At 36.3% G+C, this 21,933-nt stretch overlaps 3 protein-coding genes across 18 annotated transcripts in view; 2 read left to right on the plus strand and 1 right to left on the minus strand.

Annotated features, from left to right (window-relative positions):
- LOC110829062 (spondin-1) overlaps positions 1–16,282 on the plus strand; it is a 50,659-nt gene extending 34,377 nt beyond the window's left edge. For 9 of the 15 annotated variants that reach the window (XM_087350863.1, XM_022062371.2, XM_022062370.2 and 6 more), the window contains 9 exons: positions 849–1,095; positions 2,444–2,699; positions 3,086–3,256; positions 4,025–4,132; positions 4,825–5,042; positions 5,909–5,981; positions 7,352–7,411; positions 8,540–8,730; positions 10,000–16,282. In XM_087350863.1, the coding sequence (XP_087206989.1) occupies positions 849–1,095; positions 2,444–2,699; positions 3,086–3,256; positions 4,025–4,132; positions 4,825–5,042; positions 5,909–5,981; positions 7,352–7,411; positions 8,540–8,721 (1,315 nt within the window). In that variant the 3' untranslated portion in view covers positions 8,722–8,730; positions 10,000–16,282. The other 6 variants (XM_087350862.1, XM_022062377.2, XM_087350864.1 and 3 more) reach the window with 6 other exon arrangements.
- The window catches only part of LOC110829063 (hemolymph lipopolysaccharide-binding protein), a 59,248-nt gene continuing 49,150 nt past the window's right edge, over positions 11,836–21,933 (minus strand). Inside the window, exons 1-5 of one of the 2 annotated variants that reach the window (XM_022062381.2) lie at positions 15,928–16,051; positions 15,533–15,673; positions 13,876–13,993; positions 12,841–13,095; positions 11,836–12,514 (exon numbers count right to left, since the gene is read on the minus strand). In XM_022062381.2, coding sequence (XP_021918073.1) covers positions 12,357–12,514; positions 12,841–13,095; positions 13,876–13,993; positions 15,533–15,673 — 672 coding nt within the window. In that variant the 5' untranslated portion in view covers positions 15,928–16,051 and the 3' untranslated portion in view covers positions 11,836–12,356. Of the gene's footprint in view, positions 12,515–12,840; positions 13,096–13,875; positions 13,994–15,532; positions 15,674–15,927; positions 16,052–21,933 lie in introns of those variants that run through there. The other variant, XM_087350885.1, reaches the window with a different exon arrangement.
- LOC110839297 (pseudouridylate synthase TRUB1) overlaps positions 18,050–21,933 on the plus strand; it is a 62,052-nt gene continuing 58,168 nt past the window's right edge. Inside the window, exon 1 of the mRNA XM_087350702.1 lies at positions 18,050–18,211. Coding sequence (XP_087206828.1) covers positions 18,050–18,211 — 162 coding nt within the window. The remainder of the gene's footprint in view (positions 18,212–21,933) is intronic.

Raw genomic sequence — 21,933 nt, forward strand, 5'->3', positions numbered from 1 at the left:
GTGGTACTAATACAAATAAATTCAGCAGTTCTAGTGTCACAGAAAGCAAAAGTGAATTTGAAATTGAAAGTACTGTTCTACAAGAAGTGTATTGTTTATACACTGGGAAAGACAACTGTATTATGATTTCAGACTTTCTGTTATTTGGCATCTGTTGTCTTTTTACTCTACTATAAAAATGAAACCCAAGTCACTCAATGTAAGAAATCACTTGCTGATCAAGTGCAAAGCAAATGGAAAAGGGAACACTTTGTGGAAATTCTTCAAAGTACAATATGTAAATGGAGGAAGAAAATATTCTGTTTAGACTAATATTGTACCCTGTATCCAGGAAACACTTGATTTGTATGGAACAAATTTTTGGATTATTTCAACATGAAGACAATGTTTTTCACTGTGGCTAAATTTTTCGATGAAATTTGAAGGTACTTTGTTTTTGTAACACAACACATAATACAACTTCATTAATGAATGAGAACTTTAGTTGTACTGAATTTCTTGTTTTTTAAAAGTGTAAAGTAATTTTGTATTTGTATGTAATTATGTGGTGTTCTAAACCCTTATAAATTGATGATGTACGTGCACATCAACAGGCATGGGATGTGAGCTGACATTTGTCTATGACTTTGACACACTTGTGCTTCCTGTGATATTTTGAAGGTTTCTTTGAAGAAAATTACAGTCTGGTACATTACATCGCACGTAAACCTCTAAAGATACATCACCTCCTTTGGTCAGTCATGGCAACAGGGAATGTATTAACCCTATGCCAACATTTGTCTGAAGGACTACCACTGAAAAGTTGGAGTGCTGTGGAGAAATTACAGTACTTGTGTGTTATATTTCAGTTTCCGGGCTGATGATGCACTGACAGATGCACCACTGGACTCCATTTGTATTCCGACAGAATGGAATTCATGGTCAAGCTGTTCAGTCACCTGTGGAAGAGGTGTGCGCACGAGATCTCGTAAATATGAGCAGCGTGAAGCGTACAAACGCTGCTCTTCACATCCTAAATCACCACGTCTTGAACAGAATGTTGTATGTTATGGAGTGGAGGGAGAGACATGTGGAGATTTTGCAGAGACTAGTAAGGTTAGTAATGATATAATTTGGTATATTATCTGGCATATCTTCAAAATGGAAGAAAATGTTTAAGATAGTTTGTATTTACAGTGGAGTATAAATATTTTTTGAATATATAATTTTATATTTTGGATGTGTCATTTGCCTTGTTGCTGATTTATTGCAGACACTATTCTGTTTTGAGGCATTCTTTTTGTAAGTGTGCATTGGGATGGAAGATTCAGATATTTCTCTCACTGTGTCTCGCTGACAATGCACAATTTCACTTCAATTCTGTGTTGCCAAGAATACTCACAATGGAAGCAAGTGTAATAATAGACTAATTATTCAACATTTCTTAATGGCAAATATATCAGTGCATTAATACATCATGTATGAATTACAGGTAATATTAATACTAATTCATACAGAAAATACAGGGAATGAGATAGAGCATTGTTTAATTAGAGATGAAACAGTGTGTTTTTAAATTTATAAAAACTATTCAGATGAACTAGTTGATTCAGTAAATCTAAATTATAACAATTACTGAAAATTTTTCAGTAATTGTTGTAATGTAATATTATTTAATATATATTATATGATAATTTTTACCAATTAAAAATTAAAAAAAATATGTTATGATAAAAATATAATTATATCATATAGGGGTCACTGTACTTTTTGGCTGGTGAAATTTTCAAGCATAAGGCTTAGAGTGAGTTACTTGTGTGATAGTATAATAATGTTCCATCATCTACCAGTAGGAAGTGTAATCTCTGCAAAGAAAATTGGACCTGATTTATACTTCTGTAGTAGGTGGTTATAATTTTTTAAGGAAGTTTTTAAAGCAATAAATGTTTGGTTATAATAATCACAAATGAATATAGCTAGTGCACTGGGAATGAAAACACAGTAGGCCACTGTTACTTTTATCATCATCTGTTGATGTTTTACCTATATGGGCTGCCCTTTAAAAAAGCATTTTTCATTCTCTTTCATTGTTTTGTTCTTCTTGTATATATGTATGTCTTTTCCTATTCTCTTCTGTTCATTTTCCTTTACTTGGCATTTCTACGTTGTCCATCTCCCAAGTAGCTATTTATACAGCATCATCATTTTTTAAACTGTCAGAGGAATCCTGCCATTGTCCATGCATAACAAATGTCCATATAACTTTATCCTTAATTTTACAAAATTGTTTGTAGAATTTATACTTTCAGATCTTGTCTAATGTGCTGGTTTATTTAGTACCAGTTAAATTGAAATTAATGGCAGTGTATACATAAGTTTGAATTTGGACTCCTGTTTTGTTATGCAAATCACTTGACCATGCTATTGATAGTTTTAAGTATAGTTGAAATGTTTTTTATTGTAGACAGAAAAGCCAAATTGCCCATTAACAGAGTGGTCTGTATGGAGCCCCTGCAGTGCTACTTGTGGCAAGGGGAAACGTATACGAACACGCTTGCGAGTTGTATACAACGAGGAAACAAGGACGATGTATGAATACATGGAAGAAGGTCATAATGGCCCTCTCAGTATGAAGGACTGTGCAGATGTACAAATTAAAGATGAGGTTGAATGTGATGGGGAGTTTCCCTCCTGTGAGATTACACCATCAATGGCAAGGGGTGAGTGATCAAACTCCTCACATATAGTAGGATTTGAGGTTCTCATGGTGGTGAATACAAAGATAGTTGTCTTCTGCTTGCATATATCTCAGCATTCTTTGTTAAAATGTTTATTTGATTGAATCTGATTCAGTGCATTATAATCATGCCCCTTAATGGTACTGCATGAGATAATCATCAGGTAATTAAAACATGAAGAGAAGTTGTGCAAAAGGCCATTTGTGCCATTTTATAGCATGATAGCTTTTGTAGTTGGACAGTGTTAGTCCCACATCCTACACCCAAGCTCATATGCTACTCCTTGTCAGCTGTTGCTGCTTTTAGCATAGTCATAGGTACCATCCATACCTGATATTTGGAAGTGATTTAGACATGTTTGTTTGCAGAGATATGCCAGATGGCAAAAGATGAGGGTTTGTGCACTGGAAATAACAGTCGCTGGTACTTTGACTCGCAGGCGGAAGCCTGCCTGCAGTTCTCATACTCGGGATGCCGTGGTAACAGGAACAGATTTGAAAGTCAGGAGGAATGTGAGAGAATATGCCAACAATACAAAGGTATATGCAGGAATGGGGCTGTAAGTGACATGACTGTGACACATAAATGAGTCCTTCTGTTTGATGTTTGGTGATATGGTAATGCCTCATCTAGGCTAAGTTATATTGACTGTCAATTATCATAGCAGTAACAGTTAAAGACTTGAAACCCAGCGTTGTGTGGTTGAATCGTTCTCTGTCCTGAAAGCAAAGCAAAGCTGCCTCTTATACACACCATGGATGCACTTTATGTGACAGGAGGTTAAACTACTACTTGCTTGTGACCTTCATATTAGAGGGTGGTGAGTGGTCAGCTTCACACCCTGGCCACACTTTATCTGTGGCGATGGGACTATCAGTACCCATTGGATAGGAGGCTGGATGGGTGCCAAATCTGGTCTGGATGCAGAGGCTAGAAGAGATGTTCTTTGCTTCTGCTGGGGATTGAACCCCAGTCATTTAATCTGTTGTCAGATCCTACACTGACTGAGATACCTTGGATCAAATCAGATAGTACCTTGAATAACCCTTTGTCAAATGCCCCCAAATCCATACCTACTCTACTCATCATTCATCTTCCAATTGTACATCATACTGTATAACATGCATCTGAAACAGAATCCTTGCTTAATTAAAGACACAATCTTTATATGTACAAATTAGGAAATTGTCTTTCTGAATCTGTAAAAAAGAATGTTTGGCCATTAGTAAGTGACTTCAGCATGGAATGTTTATATTTATGAGTTGTTGCAATGCATTTGTATCATCTGTGCATGCTTACACCTCAAGAGGAACTGAAGGCAAACAGAACAGCCCGCTTGCATCATTATGGTGTCTCCTTGTCTGGAGTAATATCATATCGTCTTCATGGACATGGAAGACTGGATCAGAAGTGTGGTACTAAATTCATTATATGCATATTTAAAGTTTTTGTATATATTGTTTCAAAGTTATTTTCTGCATTCGTATTTGTATTAAACAAATAAAAGTTTGACACATAAAAATTCAGTTATGAGTTTACAATCAAATGAGCATCAAGACCACTACAGGTGCAAAAATACCAAGGAACACATTTTGAAAAGGGCAGACATGTATGTGCTTATATGTAATGTAAGAAAACATTACTAAACATGAATGGAAATTTATACTGCATTAGAGTACACAACCGCCACACACATATGCACATGTGTACATACAAGATTTTACAGAAATATCTTGTGAGGCTTGGATCCAGCATATTGTTTCTTATTTGTCTTTTATGTTTTTACAAGATTTCAGTACTTAAAATGGGGCTCAGAAACTTAGTTCACTCTCCAAGTCTCCTCATGTCTCTACACATAACAGACACCTGTATGCACAGCTTTGGAAACACTAGGAATTTTTCTGCTGATTGATTGGTGCTGGGTTTATTTTTCATATCAAAAGTGCAGTCTTAGAGAACTGTGGTTGTAATTGGCCTAGTCAACTATCGACTTCCATGTTACTCTGCATTGTGAACTTGTAATATTTATTTATGCCATAGGATCTCAGCACACCTGTAACAGAACATGAACATGTTTCAGTGGAATGACTGGTCATTACTGTTTCAGAAGGGGAAGAAGAGGATATAGCCATAATAACTACTGAATCTCCTGCATTGCATGCTGAAAACTTCCTGTTTGGTCCCAACATGAGCTCTCATACTCAACTTGTAGATGCTGAAACTGATGTGACAGTTATAAATTGTGTTGTCGCCCGCTGGTCCCCATGGTCTGCTTGCAGTGTCACCTGTGGCCGAGGAGTCAAGACCAAGACTAGGACAATCAAGGTAACTGTTTTGTCCCTCCATAAGTTTGCACTGTTTATAATTTTTTTCATTATTTCAATCTATTTGATTTACTGCTGTCATTCCAATAGATTTTAACTTCTCCACATTTTTCAATAATCATTATCATTATGATTATTTCTGCATTCTGATGTTAATAGAGTTTCTGTGATTTTATTTATGGTTTTTGTTTTTGTTGAATAAATTTATGTTATCAGCACAGACCAGAAGCTGATGTGTCTCTTTCAATTCCAGTTCCTCCTGGTTTTCTTGGATCTTCATAATGGCATAATCTAAACTAAAGTTGAAAAGCAATGGCAAAAATTTATCTTCTTGCTTCAGACTATTCTGAATAGGCATCAAACAGATGTTTACATACACAGATTTTAGTACAGTATTCATTTAAACAAATTTTAATCAGCTTAAATAATTCCATAGGAATATTAAATTAAATCAGAATATAAACTTGTATATTTCTATCCTAACCAAATCATAGGCTTTCTTGACATCTATAAATGGTATGTACTGTCCCACTGTACTACCATTTCTTCTTTCATATCTGACAAATGGAAAATATCTTATCAGTAGCTAATTGATTTTGACAATATCCTCAAATCCACAATGATGGTTCCTAATATTTTTGTGTATGTATGGAGTTTACCTTCACAGAAGAATGTTTAATAACAGTTTGTATGTAGTTGATAAATGCGATATTTTTCATTACTTGTTACAGTTATAAATAGGTGCAATAATAGATTCTTTCCACTGCTCTGGCAATTCTTCTTATTCCATATAGAATTAATGTGTTTAGTTTGTGGATCTCTGAACTGACTAAAGCATTATACCTTCCTATTGCTTGTGTGTTCCAGGTTCAAGCAAAAAATGGTGGGAAGCCATGTCCAAAGAAATTGAAGCGGAAGAAGAAATGCAAACGGAATTGTGGTGTGTATTAATAACTCAGTATATTAACTATGTATTTATTTTAATTTGGTCCGGTGGAGGGCTTTGGTTAGTTCGGTGATGAACCTCTGGGTTCCGTAAACCATCTAGTTAGTTAATTAGTTCAATTTAATGGGTGAAATCATAAGTACTATTAACCCTATTGCTGTGATATTTGACTGAAGTTGAACAAACAACCATTACCATATGTGACATTTGACATACTCTACATTAAAAAATGGTTTTCTCCTTTTGCTGTGTTATTTGACTTAATTTACTGAGCTATGAAAATTATTTTTTATTGGTCTGCATAGTGCTGCCACCTAGTTTTAAACATTTGAAGTTTTATGAAGAGGATACATTACATTAGGAAAAATGTAAATTTTTATATTTTTACCTTAAAATTGCATTATTTCAGGAAAGTGGCACAAAATGGTTAAATGAATGCTGAAACTCGTTTAAATGCTAGGAAGGAGGCTGGTCTAGAAATAAATGAAAAATCAAGCATATGTTCATGTCTCATCACCAGAGTGCAGGAAAATCCATAATATAAGAAATGTTTGTAAATTCTTTGAAAACATGACAAAGTTAAAGTTTTTGAGAATGGCAGTAATTACTTGTGATTCATGATAAAATTAAGAACAGATAAATTTGGGAAATACTTCCTGTCATTCAGTTCTGAATATTTTATCTTTTTATTTCCTGTCTAAGAAACTGAAGATTTGATTATGTAATGTCAGTTTTATATCTTGTTTTATGTAGGTGTGAAACCTAATCTCTCACTTGGATTCTGAACTGACTAATCAATCTCTCACCTCATGGAAACATCAGATTTGATTTATATAATTAGTATAAAAGCAGAATGTCCTCGTAGAAATATAATACTTGAACTGCAAACTGCATGCATATGTCAAATGACAGGGTGGGTGGGAAGTAAGTAGGCATTGAGAAATGGTTATAACCTCTACATTTCCAATGCAAAGATAATGAAAATAATTTTTACACACCACCGATGCGCGAATTATGAAATCCTATTTCGTGACGTATATGTACACATTATTTTCATTAGGATTGCATTAATATTACAAAACCTATAGCGATTATTTAATGCCTACTTACTTCCCACCCACCCTGTATATTCATTTTATATCCATAGAAACTGATTCTGACTGCCACACTGCGAGCTGCAGATTCATCCACTATGGAGTTACAATTGTAACTACTTCAGTGTGACACACTCAACACATACATCTTAGATTTAATTGAAACATTAGTATAAGAAAATTATCTGTAGCATATCCTAACAGTGGACTTCAGATTTTTAAACTTTATTAAATAAATTGAAAATGTATGAAGAAATATTGCTTTTACAGATTTGGAAAGTCTAATTGATGAGAATCCTACATGGGGAGATGCTAACCCAGTTCAAAGAGGTACTATATATGTGCATACCTGTATGTTGAAGCCTGTCATGTCATGTATTTAGCAATGTTGCTAACAGAACTGTCAAAAATAATTTTTCATATTATCCATTCTAATATGGTTACTCGTCTTCCCTGCATTGTGTGCCTGTGACTCACACTCATATTTTTGTTTTTGTGTGTGATATATTATAAACTCTAAAACGTGAACACTTATTCACTTTCAAGTAAACTCCAGTCTGTAACTTTCAATTTTGCAGGCTTTATACTTCTTTTTCTAGCAACAGACTTAAGATCATTGCCCTTTTTAACAGTAAAAGGAATGCATATGTATGATGTATGTTTTTAAACATTGTTCTTTGTGGCATAGATGTACAAATCAGATTCTATCTGCATGCATTTACTCAAACATTTACACATTTTGAACTCTCATTTGAGACTATGTTCCATTTTTTTTACAGACAGGCTTATCATATTGTCATATGATGTTTCTGTCATATGCTAATAACCTTTGAACCAATTCATGGTTTATGAATATCATGCCACTATAGGCCACCCTACCGTTGTAGCTCTTAATTTCCTATCACTGATAATACCAATATGGTGGCTGTGCAAACTTCTGAGATGAGTGTAACAGAAGTGCCAGTTAATGTATGTTTCATGTGGTACAAATGTTTTAAAAATAAATATTTCTAATGGAGTTAACTTTTTTGCATACTATATATTTTGATTTTGGTTTGATTATGAAATTTTGTGTAGAGATAGAAAATAACTTGATAATTTGTTCATATGTTAGTAATAAAACACTGCATTAGAGTGAAGTTTGTAGATTATATATGGCATATTTCATATAATCTGATTTTGTGCCAGTGGAAATTGTGCTCAAGAAAGGGATGCTAAATTATGTAATTATTAATTTATAGTTATTCCCAACTTCACTGTACAAAATGAAGCACTTGAAGGGAAGTATTAGTTATACTTCCCAGAAGTTCTTGTTTGAGTTGCATATGTCAGCAGTAATTTAAACTGGATATTATGTGAGCCCTTTGAACCTGTCATGTTTCTTACAGGTTACTGCACAGCTGGTAGTAATTTCATGTGATAATGATATTACAATATATTTTTAAAATTTTCCTGCAGTTCAGCCTATTGACTGTGTTCTGTCCGAATGGTCTTCTTGGTCTCTGTGTTCCCACACATGCGGGATGAATGCCATGCGGCAGAGAACAAGGAGTGTGGCTACTTCCAGTAGTGGTGGTGGATTACCATGTGGGTCACGTCTGGAGGTCATACCATGTGAACTGCTTCCTTGTAATGACTAATCATTACAGGTAAGTGTTGTCACAATACATTATTAATGATTAATTCATAGAATAGAACACCAAATACTGTTTTGTAGTATTAGTAACAATTACTGGAAATGAAGATGAATGGAAAAAGACCCAGGGGCAGACCATGAACATGATGGATAGAATAAGTGAAGAAATATGTAAAGAAGACTGGAGGAACATAGATGACATGTAAGAATGGACAAATTGAGACAGTTTGAGACTCCTGTGCAAAAGTCGACCCAGAAATATGGATACAATGTAAGGAAGAAGATGGTGAAGAGGAAGTATCAGTGACAATAGTTGTCAAGTGGTTAGAACTCCTGCACTTTATTTGGGGGGGCTTCAGTTCCAAGTTTAGTTCTCAGCCTAGAATCAAACTATCTTGTCTGGTATTTTGTGTGATTGATTTTCCTCAGTCTTTCCAGTGAATACTGAATAATACTTAAAACAGATCATGAGCATACCCAACCATATCCATTCCATTTCATTATGCACAGTCAGTACTGTATACTCACAAATTATGTTGAGATAAAAAAAGTGTCATGAAATGAATTAAATTTAAAGAGTAGTGGCACAACAAGTTTGGAAAGTAATGCTTCTGAATTCTGGGATTTTCTGTATTTTGTGTCCTTATATCCAAAGTTTTTTTTGTGGGTAAAACAGTTGACTTAATTGTTGATATTGATAATATTGGTAGTGAAAATGATGAAAAACTCAACTGAGGTGTCATCTGTAAGTGTCTATCAGATGGAGAATCATGGAGCATACTTTAAGTAAGACCTGCCTGCAATTTAAATAAATAAAATCAGCAATTTAAGATTTACAGATTTCAGTTACTTTCAAATTTTGAGACACCAAATACTGAATTAATGGACCCATTACTGTAGTAGTGGTAGTAGACACGATGGTAATAATAATAATAATGGTTGCTTATTTTGTTTTTATGATGTTGTATGAACTGTTGAGGTTATATAGTGCTGAAAAAAAGGGTAGCATCAGTAGGGGTGTGGGAGGTAGTGTTTGTGCCCTAATATTCACCTGGTAAGAATGAGGAAAACTACAGGAAAACATACTTAGGGTAGCTGATGTAGTGGCTACAGTTTGAACTGATATATATATCATATGAAAAGCAGGAGTTTATTAACCACAACAGTGTGACAGTATGTTTAAAGTTATATTGTCCTAGATATAGAGTTACATATTTACAGAGGAACTAAGAATTTCCTAATCTTCGTAAGAATTCCTAATTGTAATATATTTTTCTTCCAGAGAAAAGATCTGTTCTACAAACTCAACATCCATTCATCTACAATTTTTATGTTTTCTTGTACAATGAAGTTTGTAGATGGCCATGTACAGACTGATAATAATTAAGTCATATCATATCAACGGTGATCTTTCAGAGTTTCAATTTTCTTGTGATTAGTATAAGTATATAAGAATAATAACTTTATTATTTACAAAACTATTCTATAAGTTTAATTATTAACAGTCTAATGTAGATAATTTCTGTAAATAATGTACCATTTGTTAGGTAATTATGTCATTTGAATGTTTTTTTATTTTTCTGTATCCTTCCAGTTGCCATATAATTTATTCTTTGTACTCAAATTTCTCATCCTGCTTCATTTAATATTTTTAACCTTATTCTTAAGTAAATGTATTTTAACCCTTTCACTTCTCCACTTATAAGGAACTAACAAGGTTCTCACATTTAGGGTTCTTTCCTTGCAAAATATTGCATATGTTGCTCGAGTAAGTTTGTGAGATTCTATAAATTTTAGAGGGAAAAATTTACTATATTTTCAGACCACTGTTTTTTTAATATTGTGCTGAATTTAAATATTCACACATGAGCACTGTGTTTTACAAAAGGATATGTTCCTTGAAAGCAATTTTTAAATTAATATTTAGTAAAGGTAATAAAATTTTACATTAGTTTAAAGGAAATAAGTACAGGAGAGAGCCCAAGTTAAAATATATGAGTAGAAAGGGAAGGTAGATAACTGTATGTAGTGTGCATATATGTATTTATTTATTTATTGTCATAAATGGTAACTGATGATCACTTTGGCCACATGGTATAAGATATGTATGGTTTTAGACTGCTCAATCTACTGAGAATGTATGTTTGAATCTTATTTGAGGTATGGACATATGTACATCTGTATAGGCAGAGGCCATGTGATTGACCAAGTGCCATCCAAAAAAAATCCTTCTGAATATGCAAAGATTCATAGTTTCAGAATTAATTTTGAATTGGAATGGGCCAAATGGCCTAGCCCATGAAAGCTGAAGAGTGTATAACAAATAATTAATTTTAAATCAACAGTTATAATTAAAAAAAATTAACTGTATAAAGGAAAAGTGAATATTGAATCATGGAGGGCAAGATTTATAGATAAGACTTATAAAAATGGCTAACAGTACACAATGAGCAACACGGCACAATGCTGCCAACTTGCTGCAAGAAAAGGGGGAGGGATGATGGACAGGACTGAAAACATATATGTATGATCCTGCGTGTTTTCACTGCAGTGAAAGTCTATCATGCATCAAAGACAATTAATATTGATATATTAAATATGTTAGTGCAAATATTTGTCAGTTGAACCTTTGTCAAATGAGGAGTTATTGTAGTATAATAAGTGGGAAGAACGAACAGTCAGAAAAACATATTTGGGGGGTTGGTATGGCAGATCGGTATTGGTTGTATTAACCCAGAATTTAGGGGCTGGCATTGAAAGGGTTATATATACCTAAAAATATAAATGAAAATTGGTACATATTTCATATGTAGACAATAATGTTGTTGTATTATATAAAACGTGCTTGTGACAGTGATGACTATAAACTTGTCAAAATAGAATGCATAATAACCTAAATACTATAAAGGTATAGATGTGTCTGTCACACACTTCACTAAGACCATAATTTTCATACTACTTACATAATATTCAAACCAATCCTTTATGTTCCTATACTTTCTTTTCACGATTAGATAATATGTAATTAGTTTTGCACAGAAATCTCTATTATTCAGGCTATTGGAAGGGAGAGGAGGCACAGATAATAAGGAATATAGATAATTTAAAATTACTACCATTAGTGTCATAATTAGTTTACACTTTTAATGTGGCACAGTATCATGGGACAGGTTAATTTTACACTTCCCATGTAACATGATGCTATAGGTCACAGAATGTAGATTCTTGAAGAAACACATTATGGGGACATTGGGAAGGGGATAAAAGTATTGTTCACAAACACCTGTGTGTGTGGGATAATGTGTGTAGTCTGAAGGAAAGTGGTATTTTGAGATACTGTTCTGATTCTCCTGAATTGCCTGAGTAAAAACAACAAAAAGCTACAATCAGAGTAGCCTGTCTTCCAGCTATAATTCAAACCAGGGTTTCTAAAGTACTTTGCAGAAGTGTTAACCATGGTGAAACAATATTTTGTAAGAAGGATTTATGATTTACCCTCTTAACAACCAGTCCTGAATATTCCTCTTGTCAATTAAGCAGGACGGTGTAGTGGCAACATTTCATCTTAGTATTCAGGCTGTTCCCCAGTCTAATGTTGGCTAGGTTTCTGGGCATACGGATAATGTGTAAGTTAAATGATTAAAACAAATTTTTCTCACAGAAGAATGGGAACTGGTTACTGCAGTATGAATCATGTAACTCTCCTGTACGTTTTAAAGCACCACAGTTTGCAGTTGCACCACTGTTTGGTTCATTTGGTCCCCATGGAGCATAACCTGTAGAATTCAAAGAATCACCTGCAAAGAAACATGAGAATTTATTTTAAATCATGGTAACTAGTTTTAGCATGTGATGAGATTTGTGTCCTTCATATTTCATTTGTAGGTTATCAATATGTGTACTGTCTGTTTACCATCCAAATATCCTTACTGTTTGATGTTAAGTACAGTGATATCTTAATTTTGCTGTTCACCAGAACTTCTAATATTTTTTATTTTTTTTTGATGCTGTTTGAAAAATCATTTATCTCTATTCACCCCATAAGAAGTAATATATATTTTTTCAGTTATGTGTTTTAGATGGAGTCTGCTCTGTGTCAGATTAATATGAGAACTGTTCTTACCCAATACAGTGACAAATACTGCTTCCTTATCAAAATCATTAATTCCAATATGAAGGAAGTCTCCTTTCACTCCACTTGCATCCCATATCTTTTTCAGTTCTGTGAATTCCTTGGGTGAATTCAATATCAGGAGGTGGCCATTTTCTGCTGTACATGTTATTACAGCCTTGTACCAAGTGACAGGAACATCATGGAATCTGTAGTAGCCCAAGTCAGGCAACAACTTGTACTGCACATGTATATGTCGTGGAGGTACTGGAAAACATTAGATACATGTGAGTAATATACAGACATGTCTATGGTAGTGAATTTTTTGTGTGTGGGAAGTACAGTTTGGTTATACTGATATGTCAGACTATTGTGGTTTTCTCAGTCACTGTTAGTGGGACTAGTTATAAGCTTAGCAAAGTTACAGTAACTGTATTACTCCTTTAGATATAACAATCTGCCTAATACCAAGATTCCTAATTAGATGTCACTTCAAATGAGATCAGTCTGCTCCACATTTTCACAATCCATTTGCCAAAGACTCATTTTAATAATGATGCTGATGTTATTCTGTGTTTTGGCACCATGTAAACTTGCTGGTACATGCTAACATTTTGGAGTAAAATGCTCTATCTTCAGCCCTGAAGATGCAGACAGTATGTTTCTCTAAAATGTTTTCATCTACCAATGAGTATACATGGCGCCAAAATTTAAAATAACATCATCCTCACTGTCATGAAAACCTCAAATGCCACATTTAAATATTACCCTCTAATATCCTCAATGTTTCTTATGACTTCATTCCAAGACATCTCACGTTATTCTCCCATCTGCATAAGCAGTGAATAATTATTTGTTGAGTGGCATTTTCAAGAGCTGACAGCAGAGTTTGCTGTATTTGCACTTACATTAACAAATATAAAGTTATGCAGAACAGAAGTGGTTGGTATTTCTTGATGAGATATTTCATGGAAAGAGTTAAACTCAAATATCAGTTTCATGGCATACATAAAGTTATGGATTTGACATCCCTCAGCCCTGGAATACCTGCTATTGTTGCCACTAGGTGTACAGACTCCTCCTCATCGCACTTTTCTACTGAGTGGTCCACATCCAGTTCCCATGGACCTTCTTCATGTTGATACGCCCCATGATTCAGTGATACCTAATTCCAACAGAAGGTCTATGGATTTTAATTAGAAACAGAGTGTCATCTACTAACTTTCTCAAAGCTTATTAGCAACTTTGTCAAGTAATTAATTTGTATCATTTTTGGAAACCTAGTTGTATGAATCTCACACAATAGGCACCCTTCTGTTTTATATGAAGACAGAACTAGAGACAACATAGGCAAAGTGGTCATACAACATGGATTTAATTATGTGTGTGAATATAAATATGAACAATCATTTGTCAAATGTGAAAAATCTCATTATGTGTGGTCTATCAAACATTTTGCAACAGGACACAAAAAAAATACTACTGCTGTTTTACAAGCTAAAGATGGTCTGGCTTTTGTGTGGCATATGTATTTAAAAAAAACAAAAACAACGTGGTTTGTTTTGTTCAACATGTGCGTGTAAATGTTCAGCTCAACAGTCACCTCATGATTTCTTCCTCCTGCATCTTTAACCTCCTCTTAATCTCACAGACAGCATGTAACCCACAGTGTAAGTCTCACATTTTTTACCATTTAAACTTGTGTTGTTTTGTAAGATTGAGTTTCTCACAGTGGAAAGTATAAAGATGGTTCATCCTGATGATGGAGGCAGCAAGCACCTCAAACGTTGATAAACGTCTGCCCTACTACACGAAGCTACAACCCAGAAGATGGCCATCTTCTTGTGTCCTGTTTTTCCACATTTAAATGTTTTTAATATTGCCCTAGGACAGCATTATGGAATGAAAACATAAATATAACAGTGACAATGAAACAAAGGAAAGTCATAAGGTTATGACATAAGATGAGAAAATGATTCTGGAAAGGTTGCGTGGTGGTATGAGTGCAGCAGCAGTTGGCCCAATATTCTGTTGCTATTTTATTTTAAAGCCTAACTTTTCATTGATACTTTAGATTTAAATATCTTAACAACATTAAGTTTATCCAACATGGATTCGCTGAATATGCCACTTGTGAGGATTGCATCCCCTACATTGGATGAGGGTTTACTCTGCTATCATTTTATGGACTCCACAGAATAAATGCACATTCCTTTTACCTGAAGAAGGAGACAGAACCACCCTCGAAAACATTATGTAACTTTTGATCCAGGCAATGAACAACACTTGAATAAAAATCCGCAAGGAAGAAAGATACTGACGGACCTTGTAAATCTTCAACTGAAGCTGCACCAGCCTTACACACTGCTCTTGGAATATGTAAAACACAGAAGGAAAATGAAGAGTAAAGAGCAAACAAAATAAGAAGAGGAAACAGGAGGAGAAAGTATGAAGTTCAAAGGAGAGGTAAAGGTGGTAACTGAAGGTTGAGTAGATGGAGAACAAAGACAATGAAGAATGGAAGGGTAGTACAAGAAGAAGGATGAGCAGAAAAACAAGATACAGGGTTAGGAGCATAAAGCAGGATAAAAAGAATGAAAAGAGGAATCTTCCTCATTTTTGGGCCAGGTGTTGACCAAGATACTTGTGATTTTTAATGGAAACAGAATTATCTGTCATGCATAAAACTGAAAACCTCTCTGACCTGAGCTACCCAGTGTCCAGTATTGTTTCGCTGGCTTTTGATGACTAACTTTACAGTTTCATGTTGGTAGGAAGAACATTGCTGTCCTGTTGCTATGTTGATCCACCACAACACAGACCATATCAACATAAACTGAGACATCTGGAATAAAGGTAGCAGCTTCATGAAAATAGCAAATTAAAGCCATTTATTGTATGAGAAAACACACATCATAACTAAGTAATATATATGTGTGGCTATTACCAAACAGCAATGTATCCACAGACACAGTTAAACGCATTTATCACTTAACATGTGACAGTTGCATTTGAAGGACGGAGGCATAAAACATTCTTCCCAAATTTTAATATATTATATGAGAACTGTAATGATTCATCTTTACATATGTTACTCACCCTAATTGAAAAGTAGGCTGAATCTGGAACAATGAGCTCACAGCAACTCACAAATGTGTTTAATTTACTGTGCCTTATATAGAGTGCCAGTAGGCCAATTAACAGTTTTTAAGCCTCCAGAAACATGTGCAGATGTTCGGGTACTGTAGAATGATCCTCCCGCTAGAGATACCAGACTTTCAGCAATAAAACCACTATGCAGTGATGGCTCTCAAATGTTGTAGGTATATGTTTAAGTCCTTGTGGTTTTATTATTGCTGACAGTCTGGGGCTTCTAGCGAGAGGATCACTACAATGGTTATGTGGCAAGAAATGGAACTATTCATTCAATAGAATATATTGCTTTGTGACTTTGTATTTCTGTTTTATTAACCAGAGATTTCAATGTTCTTGGCATGCTGATCAACCACTGGCTTTCATCACAATAAACATAAATGTGTAGGACACAGGCGCGCTGAGCATTAATCTGCTAACATTGTCACAATTTTTAATTGTGCGAAGCAAGTAAGCTTATTTAAACTTTTTGATTGGAAATGATCCCAAGAGCACGTAGTTAAGCTATGCATATTCTGTTGTGAGACACTCTGTATAGGATATGCTTTTGTTTTCATTCTACGAACAAGCTAGTGACAGGCGAAACGCACAGTTGTGTCCCGGGTACTTAGCACGCATTTTCCAAAAGCCTTCTTTGACGTTTTGATAATGCTGTTGGTATTCATCTCTACTTATCGCAGATAAAATCTGTTTCACAACTGATCGCTCCCTTTCTCTGTACACATACACATACTTATATATATATATTCTTCTTCTATGGCTCTCCGGTCAGTATTCGGTCCATGGCCTCAATTCTCCTCTGTCCGAGGCTTTGATTGAGGTTTCGAAACATCTTCCTTTTTACGGTGCAAGGTTGTTAGCCTTGCGACCAACCCCCAACCTGGAGGTCCAGGGTACCTGTCTTAGTCTGACCTCTCCCCGTAGGGAGGCCCTACCAGTAGCTCTTGGGGTCACTGAGGTACTCAAGCCCCACCACCACGACAAAGTGCAGGTACCATTAAGTGGGCATAAATTATTTTATCTTGCATTTCATAAAATATATGCCAACTGCAGTGAAAGGTGTTCGAAATTGATGTGGGATAATCTTAATACGATTATGTTTTATGCGATAAATACATTTTTGTGAGGACATATGCGAAGTCCAATTTTAGCTTTGCATTTTTAGACCACTTATGATGTAGACCCGAAAACCAAATTTCATAAATTGTTATAGAAGGTGAAAGACGTAGACGGACAGACACAATTGCAAATTATGTAGTGTCAGCCATTGTCTATCCTTTAATTTTTGTTGGGAGAGTGAAGGATGTCATTTGCTCCCTCGCTTCCAAAATTTTGCGAGAATGCTGTAAGAAACTGGAGGGATTAAGCCTACGTTTGTTTATTGAATATCACTGTTATCGTTGAGGCATAAGAATTCGTAATTCTGTCTTCAAGGTCAAACTTTTAACACAGGCCGGTAATTTCAATTCTGTTCAATTACTCCGTGACGTAAACACATCTCAATTGCTACTACTGGAACTTAGTGTAAACGTTAAGGAATTGGAATGAATTAAAGTGTCTTGCAAGTGAAGTGCTTTTTATCTTGATAGGCTAGACCAGCGTTTATCAACTTATGGTACGAGTACCACTGGTGGTACGAGAGCTAAGTAAGAAATTCAAAAGATAATATTAACATTAATAACGTTTCCCTGAACGCATTTGTTTAGTGATACATTTAATGTGTTAAATTAGAATTAGTGGTACGCCAGCAAAAAAGAGTGAGAACCCCTAGCTAGACTATACAGTGTGTCCACAAAGTCCCTTCGGGGTTTTGAAAAATTGTGGCGCGCAAACAAATTGAGCTAGCCACATGCGGTTTGCGGCAGATTACAGTGAAACTCTGGAAGTTTTTTGCTGACCTCAGTAGACCTTGATGTGGACTTCTTGAAAAAAATCATGTTCACAGACAAGGCAACATTTCATGTCTCGGGTAAAGTTCACAGGCATAATGTGCGCATATGGGGCACTGAAAACCCACATGTTGTTAGGGAGCACATACGCGATAGTCCGAAAGTCAACGTGTGGTGTAATGCATGACCAGGTTATTGGACCCTTCTTTTTTCAAGAGCAGACGATCAACATGATCACCTTCCTGGACATGCTGGAACTGTACGCAGTGCCACAAATTGAGCACTTACAGCCACACATCATTCTGCAACAAGATGGTGCTCCACCTCATTGGGGTCTGCAGGTACGCGCGTACCTAGACAGGACATTTCCAGGAAGATGGATCGGCAGAGACGGTCCAATGCCTTGGCCTCCACGTTCACCAGACATAACACCACTGAATTGTTTCCTGTGGGGTTATGTCAAGAGCAATGTGTTCCGAACACCAGTTAACGGACTTGATGACCTGAAGACCCGCATCAGGAATGCGATCTCGGCTATTCCAGCGGACATGCTCCACAGAACATGGCAAGAGCTCGAATATCGTCTGGACGTTTTCCGTGCTACCAAGGGAGCCCACATCGAGGTCTATTGAGGTCAGTAAAAAACTTCCAGAGTTTCACTGTAATCTGCCGCAAAACACATGTGGCTAGCTCAATTTTTTAGAGCGCCACAACTTTTCAAAAACCCGAAGGGACTTTGTGGACACACTGTACTTTCTTATAACTGACGTGTGCAACACAAATAAATTATAGGCCAAATTTTTTTTTATTAAACAAAGGACTTCTAATAGCTTTGGAAGTATATAGGCCTAATAATACTTCAGTAGTGTCACAACGGCAGAAGATTGTTAGTGGCTTATTTGGCATAAAAGATAAAAATATTTTGGAGTGGGAAAATGTGAAGGGCTGGCAAAATTATACTGAAAGTCGACAACGAGAAAGTCCTAAACTCGAGGCCTATATGATTTGTGACGATACCAAACACACTATAAAATGTTTTTCAATTCAGAAATATACCGACTGGACAAAGCTTTAGTTTGATACAATCGATGCAAACTTCGTCAGTTCATGTGTTATGGAACTTCCAAACGGCGAGGACAAATACAGATGATCCTTGCATGAAGAAGTAACAGGGAAACGAATTTTCGCTTTACGACTCTCATAGCGAATTGTCCCCTCATAACGAATTGCTTAGAATGTGGTCTCACTGCACGAGTATTCACGCGAACTAAAATGACCGGATCTTGGAAAGACAGTTTGAGTCAGACAGGGTACTTCAAAGAAAGGGTCCGGTGGAGATCGTATCTGACAAGGGTTGGGTGTGGAGAATTTTGAACAAAGTTCAATTTTTTTTAACGTTATCAAAAAATAAAAAAATGCTGGAAATTGTCCAAAAACGCACAAAACTAAAAAATTGTAAACGTTTAACTTCAATTTTTTTAATATTTCGAAAATTTCTGGTTTTGTGAGCTGTTTAGACAACTTCCAGCGGTTTTTTGATTTTTCGAAAAAAATTAAAAAAATTGAAATTCTTTTTAAAAATTTTCCCTACCCCATCCTCACCAGAACATTTGTTTGCAGAACCCGGTCAAAGCCAGTGTCGCTCTCTGTCTCACCTAGTGTCTTCCTAACGCGGTCTCTGCCGGGCACGGTCTCTGCCTCACCCGACCACTGCCAGGCACCGTCTCTGTCTCGCATGGTCTCAGCGTCTCTCTTTCTCTGCCGGACTGTCTTTTCAACACCCGATCTCTGCTGCAAATGGTGTTTGCAGAGACGGCACGTTTGAGACAGGTACATAAAGAGACTGGATCCTGGAGAGAGAGCCTGTAAGAGACCGGTTACGTCAAAGGGAGGGTGCGGCGGTGATCGTATCTGACAGTGGTCGGGTGGAGAAAATTTTGAAAAAAGTTCAAGTTTTCAAAGTTTTCAAAAAATCAAAAAATGCTGGAAATTGTCCAAAAAGCGCACAAAATTAAAAATGAGAAATTGCAAATCCAAATAATTTTTCAAATATTTCTAAAAAATTTTGGTTTGTGCGCATTTTAAACATTTTCCAGCATATCTTGATTTTTCAAAAAATTTAAAAGCAAGCAGTGACATAGTGAACCAAAGAAAATGGCAAGCAAGGACCGGGTGAGGCACACACCGTGTCTCAGCTGAGACTCTGAAGTAGACTTTGACAGAGACCGGGATGGGTTAGGTCAGATTTAGAAAAATACCTTGCAATTTTTCAAAATTTTCGAAAAATCAAAAAAATGCAAATTGTGTGAAAAGCGCACAAAACCAAACGTTTTCGAAAAATTCGATATAAATTTATAAGATGAAATTTTTCAAATTTCTTTAGTTTTCTGCGCTTCTTTGACGATTCCCTACAATTTTTGATTTTTCGAAAATTTTGGAAAAAATTGAAATTGTTTCGAAATTTTCAAAAATTTAAAAAAAATGAAAACGGTTGCAAATGCCATGAAGAGCGAAGATAACTATAAATTTTCGAAATACATTTTGAACTCAGAATTTTTTTTTAGTTTTGTGCGCTTTTTGGACATTTTCCTGCATTTTTTGAAATTGTGAAAAATTTTGTTAATTTTTTTCAATATTCTCCCCACACGATCCCTGCCACAACCGGTCTCTGCGCACTCTACCGGGATCGGTCTCAGCACGAACCGTCCTCTGCATCCCCTTATTTATGCCAGGCCGTCTGTACAAAGTCCTGTTTTGACAGACCTGCTGAGGCACAGACCGATCCAAGCAGACATGTGAGACAGAGACACAGGCAAGCAAAGACCGAATGAGGCAGAAACAGCGTCAAGCAGAAGCCGGGTGAAGCACACAACGTACCAAGCACAGGCACGTGAGGCACAGACCGTGTAACGCAGAGACCGGGTGAAATAGAGACGGAGTCAAGCAGAGACGGTGAATCACACCGTGTAAAGCTGACACCGGGTGAGGCACACATCGTGTCCAGCTGAGACTGTGTGAAGTAGACATTGACAGAGACCGGGTCCGGCAGAAACTAGTTCTGATAGGGATGGTTTACGTCAGATTTAGAAAAAAATATCTCGCAAGTCCCAAGTCGCGAAAAGTCCCAAGTCCGAAATCGCGAAAAGTTGCAAGCCCCAAGTCGCGAAAAGTCGCAAGACCCAAGTAGCGAAAAGTCGCAAGTCCCAAGTCGCGAAAAGTGGCATGTCCCAAGTCTCGAAACGTCGCAAGTCCGAAGTCGCGAAAAGTCATAAGTCCCAAGTCTGGAAAAGTCGCAAGTCCCAAGTCAGAGCCGTGACATACAGAGACCGGTCCGAGTAGAGAACGAGACATGATCAGACCGCATTCGTCAGAGACACAGTACATCAGAAACAGTCTGACAGACACCGGTTCTGCAAGGCATAAGGTGGGGGGATTTTGAAAAATTTCAAAATTTTCAAGAAATCAAAATTGCTGGAAATTCTCCACAGGCACACAAAACCAAAAAATTTGAAAAATTTCACATTAAAATTAACCTTCAAAATTTTCAAAATTTTTTGGTTTTGTGCGCTTTTCAGAAGGTTTCCAGCATTTTTTGATTTTTCGAAAATTTTGAAAAAAATTCTAAAATCTCCCCATGAGATGCCTGCCAAACTCGGTGAATGCCTCTATCTGTCTCTGCCGGACTCGGCTTCTATCCCACCCGTTTGCTGCCTTCCTCAGTGTGTGCACCAACGGGCAAGTCCAAAGTCGCGAAAAGTCGGAAGTCCAAAGTCTCGAAACATCGCAAGTCCCAAGTCCCTAAAAGTCACAAGACCCAAGTCTCGAAAAGTCGCAAGCCCAAGTCGCGAAAAGTCGCAAGCCCAAGTCGCGAAAAGTCGCAAGTCACAAGTCAGCCGTGACATACACAGACCGGTCCGAGAAGAGAACGAGCCATGCTAAGACCGCATTCGTCAGAGACACAGTACATCAGAAACAATCTGAGAGAGACCGGTTCTGCAAGGCATCAGGTGGGGGAAATTTTGTAAATTTCAAAATTTTCAAAAAAATCAAAAAATCATGGAAG

The sequence above is a fragment of the Zootermopsis nevadensis genome, unplaced genomic scaffold (genome assembly GCF_977971745.1).
Source record: "Zootermopsis nevadensis isolate Lab colony 2312 unplaced genomic scaffold, Znev_1.0 Znev_ptg000017l, whole genome shotgun sequence".
Taxonomy (NCBI): domain Eukaryota; kingdom Metazoa; phylum Arthropoda; class Insecta; order Blattodea; family Termopsidae; genus Zootermopsis; species Zootermopsis nevadensis.